Consider the following 8,558-nt stretch of genomic DNA (forward strand, 5'->3'; position numbering starts at 1 on the left):
CCGTCTTGATTACTGTAACCTCCTGCTGTCCAGCCTTCCTGCCTCTCACCTGTCTCCCCTACAATCTATCCTAAACGCTGCTGCCAGAATCACTCTACTCTTTCCTAGATCTGTCTCAGCATCTCCCCTGCTGAAATCACTCTCCTGGCTTCCTATCAAATCCCACATCTCGCACTCAAATCTCCTCCTCACTTTTAAAGCTTTACACTCTTCTGCACTACCCCCCCCCCCCCCACCTACATCTCAGCCCTAATTTCTCTCTATGCACCATCCCAACTCTTGTGTTCTGCTCAAGGATGCCTCCTCTGTACCCCCTTTGTTTCTAAAGCCCTCTCCCCCCTTAAAACTTTCTTACTGACTGCCCCACACCTCTGGAATGTTCTCCCCCTCAATAACTGACTAGCACCCTCTCTACCCACCTTTAGGACCCACCTTAAGACACACTTGCTTAAAGAAGCATATGATTAGCACCGTGGATAATACTAGACACATGATACATAAAGCTTGGCCCCCTGCAGACACACTTACCAGAACTCCCTCCTACTGTCTCTGTATGTTCTTCCTACCTACCAATTAGATTGTAAGCTCTTCGCAGCAGGGACTCCTCTTCCAAAATGTTACTTTTATGTCTGAAGCACTTATTCCCATGATCTGCTATTTGTATTATTTGTTATTTATAAGATTGTCACGTGTATGTACATTAATGGCGCTATATAAATAAAGACATACATACACACATACATACTATCTGATAGTAGTGTACTGTAGCAAAAAAAATTGCCAGTTATCGCTTACATATTCCATTTCAGTGATGGTGAAAGGTAGCAATACTGATGTCAAATCTGTATACAGTACATAGAACAGGGATCAGGTATCATGTCTGGTGAAAATCTTGGTCAATTCTAGGGCACAAGCAGCATTAGTTGTATCAAAAAACTAATCCTGTTTGTCAATTTTATCAGCTTAGACAGAGGTGCGCAAACTGGGGTGTGTGAGATTTTCAGGGGGGGGGGGGCTGGCTTTTACAGAGGTCCCGCGCTCTCTCCCAAGGCATTTAAATTAAATGCCGGGGGACCACACAAGGCTTCTGTAACTAACTTACCTTGGTTTCCAGCGACGCTTCGTCATGGTAGCCAGCAGGGTCACGTGACGTCACATGACCCGCAGCATCATTTGATGAGCCGAGCAGGGGTTGGGGAGGGGGGGGGGTGGCGCAAGCAGGGGAGGAGGGCTGGCAGGTGGCGCAAAGGGAAACGATTGTACACCCTGAGCTAAGACGTCTAGCTGGGTATATATGGATACATTTTATTTCTCCTAATATTAAGAGCTCTTTCCTGCTGTACATGTTGTTGTGTCACAGGTTTTTAACTGATAAATTCTAAATAAAGTGAAATCAGAGGTTCTCAAATATTTCAAAATTGTCGAACCACTTCAATAGTATTAATCATTTGGAAGGCTAACTTAGCACTCTCTGTTCATAAATATATTCTGATATAAATGTAGCAGTCTTGGAGGACCGCCATTACAAAATGAATATGAATACTGTATGACTGATCACTACTAGTTACTACATAAACGATGTAAACTGACCTGTTACTGTATGTTACTGTGATCTTAGAGGGCACGTTGGTATATCATTAGTCCACTGGAAGAACAAAGGATGACACCAAAACCAAACAGCCTATTCTAATTAAATTCACTGGCGATCTCTGGCAACATCTGACCTGATTTTGTTCTCCTTCTTTTCCAGATGAGCAGGAGGCCGTCCAAAAGAGAACATTTACTAAATGGATCAATTCTCATTTGGCCAAGGTAATTTCAAATTGGAACATATTTCATACAATCTACAAATGTTTTGATATCTCTGTCTTAAAAGTGAACCATTAAATAATATTTCGATACAATGGGTGGACATATCAGGCAGGTTGTTTCCTGATTTTGTCGGGTGTCATTTATTCAAAGTCACCTCCTCTAGCACATGTCAAGTACTATTTAAGCATGTCTTAGAACTTCGATGTATATTATGCAAGATTTTTTTTAAATAGTCTAACTTCTAAACATATAGTTTAGGACCACCTTTAAAGCAGCAACCCCATCAAAATGCCACAGTCTGTTTTTTGGTCCTTGGAGAGGACCGCACTGGCACCCGCAGTTGCTCCTCCGCCCCTTGAGTACCCTCAGTGATCCTGGCCTCCCTGGATTTCCTGTACCCCATGTGCCTCTACCTGCTGCTTGCTGTCCAATCCCTCTGCCTCAGTAGCTGTCCCCTTGCTGCCAGCCATCTCACTCCCAGGCCCACTTGCTCAACTCTGCCTAGGAGGAGAGGTGGGAGAGAACGCTCCATGCTAGCCAGGGGGGTTAGGGGGATTATTGCTATGGCGGCGGCCACACTGCATCCCCTCTGCATTTCCGGATGGCCTTCCGATTCACGCTGCCTCCCTCCTGCTCTAATCTGGCAGCAGAGAGCAGGCCTGTATGCATCGGGGGGGACCCACTGCACCATGTGACTGCCGCCGATCCTCACTCCCACTGCCTCTTTCCTGCTCCCCTGTGCCAGCGGATCAGAGAGGGCACTCCATGCCAGCGGCAGCAGAACTGTGAATGCTCCTGTTTTTTGGGGCGTCCTATGACCAAGAGGGGGAGGGTAATTACTTTGCTCACCTGCCCTGCGACAGTGCAAATAAAGGAGTCTTTGTTTCAAAATATGGTCGACCGCTTGGCCAATCCCTAAACCCTGCCTAGAGTGGGGCAAGGGCAGGCCTATTATGTGGCCCCTTTCTAATGGAACAATCCCTTGCCCATACTTTTTTGATTAGTGTGGCTCCAGTTCTACAGGAGATAATGGGAAAGGAATAGTTTAAAGGTCCAGGGAGCTGGCAGTTGCCAATCTCATGCTTTCTTGGGTACACCAATCGGTGGAAAGCCTCTCCCTTGATTATCTGGACCTTGCAACTGCCTGTCACTATGGGTAGACTCAAGGACCCCCTTTTGAACCTTATGGACCTATAACACCTGCCCAGAGACCCCTTCTGTGTAAGATGTAGGATTGTTTATATACATTCCCTTTTATTTTGCTGCTGTGGACTGTATATTATCCTTTTGTGTACTGTATCTTTTCATAGATACAACCCCTTAGTTCTATGACCATGATTGAGTGCAAGCCCATGTTGTTCTTTGCATTGTTATTTTTGTGTGCAGTAACCTTTGGTGGTATTTTGCTATTGTGCGTTTTGGGAGCCCTACATTGATTGGGGTCTCATAATCTCCAGAAATCACTGATTAAAAGTATACACAGGGACAGTTTGTGTTCACAGTATTTTTGTCAGTATTTTATTGTGTGTTTTCTTGGAGCCCTGTGACTTCTGAGTTGGAGGAGGTCCCATTACCCCCAGAAACCACCAGGGCATAGTACCAAGGTTGTGTCTCCCCCTGAGAGCCTGTGGTTACCAGGAGTGGATGGGAGGTACCTCAGACATCAGAAAAGGTAGACATAGGGACATAGAGAGTCAGTTGCTCTCCTCATCATCACAGTCACTACAACTGCTGTCATATAACTATGGATGGATATGGAGTTACACATAGGCTTTCATATTATTTATCATTATTAAAATAAAAATATAATGAGATAAATATAAAAGCCTGGTGTGTTACATCATATCCACAAATACCCCAGATATACAGTAAGAACATAGCTCTTGGGTGGTCCCCCTAGTGGCCCCAGTTAGTGGCGCACTACCATCCAGGTAGATTCAGGGTAGGATTATTTTTGTGCATTTAGGCACCTATTTGCCAAAGCCAGAACAGGATTCCCTTGTAGTCAGTAGGGCTAAGACACTCTCCTGGCTGGTGGAGTCTGGTAAGACTCAGTTTAGCGGTGACCTTTTTTTTTTGGGTACCGGTGGTTTGACATTACAACAGTCATTTCAATCAGTGGGTGCCCAGAGCTTACTTGAAGGGCTTAGAGCTCCAGCATCATCAGATTCTCAAGATTTGTAATTGTAAATCTTATGGACAAAAATAGAAGAGTACTCCAAGCTCTGGGGAGGGGACCCCAGGTTCATGAGATGTGGTCCCCGGGTGTGGTACCTGGAGCTCGGAGTTCTGAAGTTAAACTCTGGGGGACCTCACAACTCAGATATTTCAGCAGCACATATTGATGATTTAAACCTTTAAATTATAGTAATAATTTGGAGAAAATTAGTACAACTCCATAAAGAAGTTCATATATACAGCTATGGTCAAACATTAAAAACCCGCAAACTTTTGCGATAAAGTTTGAAAACGTAGTAAATGTTTGAAATAAATGTCCTGCTTATTTCCTTAGTGCATATTCTGCATGACATGTTAACATCTGTTTTTGGAACCTATGACTCTCCATGAAGGTTATTATGTAGTCCCCCATAAACTTCAGTATAAAAAAAAAACAACGCAGAGGCAAACAAATGGGTGAACTTCAAATATAACAAGTTTGGAAATGCAGGTTGATGGGTTTCCCATTCATTACTATGTTGCCTTGTGTTTTTTTCATTTCATCACAAACAATATTACAAATGTTGTATACCAGATGATCCTTTATTTTACTGTATCCTGTGTATCCTGAGACTTTTCTAAGCCTTTGAATTCCATATTGAATTATGTGAAATCCGCTCAAATGTGCAGGCCCTTGTGAGCAATTATCTAATTAAGCAATGTTACCCAAGCTTTATTTAAACTGCGTATTTCCTAATCCTCAATGATACACGAGCTCTTTTGAAACTTTCTTATGTTTGTTCAGTATAGTTGATACAGTCAGTCCCGTGTTTGAAATGCTGATGATGTCTTGAGGGGGAGTTACATTAAATACTCAGGGAAAACTCTTTACTTCTAATGCAATTAAATTCCGAATGTTAGCAATCAACCGTAATTATATTATTGAATAATATAAGGAAGGAAATATTTCACTGGATAAAGAAACTTGAAATGAATATATGTATTTGACTTACTGTACGTTATAGATACATGTGATTTATCGTATTAACTTGTGCATTATCATGGGCCAGAACTGTGTTCTTAAATAACGACGTTTTTACTGTATGAAACAAAACAGAAAAAAGAAGCACTTATAATAACAGCAGGTATCTTGCCACAGGTGCATGATGTTCCAATGAAGGAGAAGCTTAGTTGGTAATCTCTACAAATTAGTCTAGGTTTATATGTTGTCATGAGTTACATATATTATCAAATCTTGACCTATAGTACAACACAATTTTGAAATGCCCCTTTTATACATGTCCCAATCTATTTTATGTATTAATTGTATAAATGGGGTTATTATTTTTCCACTATCCACTTGTAAACATTATGTTTATATTTTATATACATTTTACCTTTACTTTCTGCTTTATCTTTTTTTCACAAATGCTTTAGGTAAAGGGTGCCTAAACATTGATAGTTTTTGCTACTGTATATAAATAATTTGCTATTTTTCAAAGCCCAGAAGAGTGGTGTTTGATCTTTTTCATCTTTGGCATTTTTCACTGTGCCATTCTATTTCTAAAAGAACCCAAATACCAACCAAACCAAAATAAATAAGTCACAGAGGGCCTTCATATGAACTGTTTAGTGTTAGCTCCAAATCTTAGCGAGCTCAAACACCCTGCACATCCAATATGACAAATTATTTGTTTAATTAGGACCTTAAGATTGGTGTAAAGTAGAGCTGGTGCCTATATTTAAAAAGGGAGCTAGATCACTACCAGAGAATTACAGACCTGTAAGCCTGACATCAATAGTGGGGAAGCTACTTGAAGGTTTAGTACGGGATAAAATTCCGGAAGACCTAATGGATAACATTATTAGTAATAGTCAGCAAGGATTTATGAAGGATAGGTTGTTCCAAACTAACCTAATTAGTTTATTTGAGGAGGTAAGTAGGAATTTAGGCAAGGGCAATGCAGTTGATGTAGTCTACTTTGATTTTGCAAATGCTTTTGATACGGTGCCACACAAGAAGTTAGTGTACAAAGTTGCTTTATTGGTCTGGTCTATCTGCTTAATTGGTCTGGGTAAAAGTATTTGCACCTGGATTGAACACTGGTTGAAGGATAGACAACTGAGAGTTGTCATAAATTGAACTTTTTCAGGTTGGGCTAAAGTTCTGATTAGAGTATCTCAATGTTCAGAACTGGGACCCCTGCTTTTTAAATTGTTTATTAATAACAAGTCTCCATCTTTGCTGATGACACTATATGATGTAAGGTAGTAAAATAAAAGCAGGATGCAATATCTCTAGAGAAGGACTTGGATAGACTGGAAAATTGGGCAAGTAATTGGCAGGTGACGTTTAATAGAGACAAGTGTATGGTTAAACAAGAATAAACAGGCAACATACAAACTAAATGGGACAAAATTAGCTCAGTCATTGATAGAGAAGGATTAACGATTGCTTTTAGATAAAAATCTTATGCTCTATGTCGGCAGTAGCAGCAAAGGCGAATAAGATATTATCTTGTATGAATGGAAGGGAAGAAATTTGGCATCATTTTGACACTGTATACTGTACATTCTTTGTAAGACCACACTTTAAATATGGAGTACAGTTTGGGGCACCATTCCATAAAAAAAGACAAATGTATCCGGGGACAATACCAAGAGTTTTCAAAAGAACTATTCATCCCAAGGATGTTACAAACGACACAGGGTTATCCCTTAAGGTTGGAGGAAAGGAGATTTCACCAACAACAAAGGAAAGGGTTCTTGACAGTAAGGGCAGTTCAAGTGTGAAATTAATTACCCATGAAGACTGTGATGACATATATAATAAATATCTTTAAGAAAAAGTTAGATCTCTTTAGAAAGAAAATGTATACATGGATATACCAAATAAGTAAACATGGGAAGGATGTTGATCAGGGAGAAATTTGATTGCCATTACTGGTGTCAGGAAGGAATTTATTATTCCCCCTCATAAGACATCATTGTATAATGTTCCACTGGAGTTTTTTTATTTGCTTTCCACTGAATCAATATACTGTAAATATAAATATAGGATGAGCAAAAGAGTAACTGGGCCCAGGGCAACTTCTTCCAACTGTGCATAACACACACAGCATACTGTATAGCACACTGACAGACACTGACACACAGCATACTTGCACACACTGACGCACAGCACAGATAAGGAGCATACTTACACACGCTGACACACAGCACACTGACAGACTGAAAGACGGCATACTTACACACTCTGACACAGTACACTGACAGATAGCATAAAAATGCACACTGACAACACAGACAGAAATCATACTTACACACACACAGCAGAGACTCACTGCATACTTACACACACAGCACTGACACACAGATATTATACTTGCACATACAATACTTACACGTCCCACAGCCACTCCTCACCCCCCCCCCCCCGCTCATGTCATGGATGGGAGGGGCTATCAGTGTCCAGCAGGTCTATGCCCTACGGTCGCCCACAGCCTCTACCGTCAACTCTCTGCTCTACCTCCCCTTCCCACTCTCCCTCCTCACTGATCGCTGCTGCACCAACACCTGCCACTCAGCACTGCAGCCGATCACAATGTGACCTGTGACAGACTGCCATAACACAGGAGCCAGGGGGCATTTCTGCCCCTGCCACTCAGTCTGCGCTCAGGGCAGCTGCCCCGCTAACTCCCCCTAGTTCCGCCTCTGAGGATGAGTATCTGTAGTCTAAATGCAACCGAGTTTAAACTACGTAACTATATTTTCTTCTCGTATATATGGGTCATTTAGTTCAATCTTTTGGCCAACACATGTTAAGCCTGCAGCCACATCAAGGCAGGCCCTTTTAGCAGGTTCATACACTACCAATTTTATATTGTATTCTTTGAATTTCCTCAACTGTATTCAGGATTGTGGAAAATAAAACAATGTTGTAGTCAGTAACATGGGAAGGGTGACATGTATGTGGTGCTAAAGGGGATTAAAATAAAATAAGGGGCTAAAATTTAGATGCACAGTTCTCTGTTAACTCAGGGGTCATAAGGTCACATTACAAAAAGTGGTAATGGATGCTATTTTCCCTGAAATTAACGCAAATCCACAAAGCTAACAATATGCAAAATCCATGCCCGCATCACATTAGCACAGGCTTAACGTCATGTTAAGATAGCTTTCAATGACGTGACATTAAGCACATCTTACCTAAAGGTAGCGTTCCATCCAGAGCCTGAAATATGGATTTTCTGGAGGAGAGAGGGACCTTGGTTTTGGTTCTGGTTTTGCCAAAAGTCACTTGTCCCCCATACTTTCCCTTCCCCCCCATCTCCCCTTAGAACCCACTTCATACCTGCACAGACCCCTCCTCTTTATACCCATACTGTCCCCCTTTCATATACACAAGATCCCCCCCTTAGTATGCACAGAGATCTCCCACTTCTTACCCACACATATTCCTCTTGTCATACCACACATATTCATTCCCTTCATTCCCACACATATTCATCCCTTCATACCAACACAGACCCCTCCCCCCTGATATGCACACAGATCCCCCTTTAACACCCAAACATATGCCCTCCCTT

General features: G+C 41.6%; 1 protein-coding gene across 15 annotated transcripts in view; it reads left to right on the top strand.

Moving 5' to 3' along the window:
* SYNE1 (spectrin repeat containing nuclear envelope protein 1) overlaps positions 1-8,558 on the top strand; it is a 603,546-nt gene that overhangs the window by 117,200 nt on the left and 477,788 nt on the right. For all 15 annotated transcript variants that reach the window (XM_075596504.1, XM_075596505.1, XM_075596506.1 and 12 more), the window contains one exon: positions 1,751-1,812. In XM_075596504.1, the coding sequence (XP_075452619.1) occupies positions 1,751-1,812 (62 nt within the window). The remainder of the gene's footprint in view (positions 1-1,750; positions 1,813-8,558) is intronic.

The sequence above is a fragment of the Ascaphus truei genome, chromosome 4 (assembly GCF_040206685.1).
Source record: "Ascaphus truei isolate aAscTru1 chromosome 4, aAscTru1.hap1, whole genome shotgun sequence".
Classification (NCBI taxonomy): domain Eukaryota; kingdom Metazoa; phylum Chordata; class Amphibia; order Anura; family Ascaphidae; genus Ascaphus; species Ascaphus truei.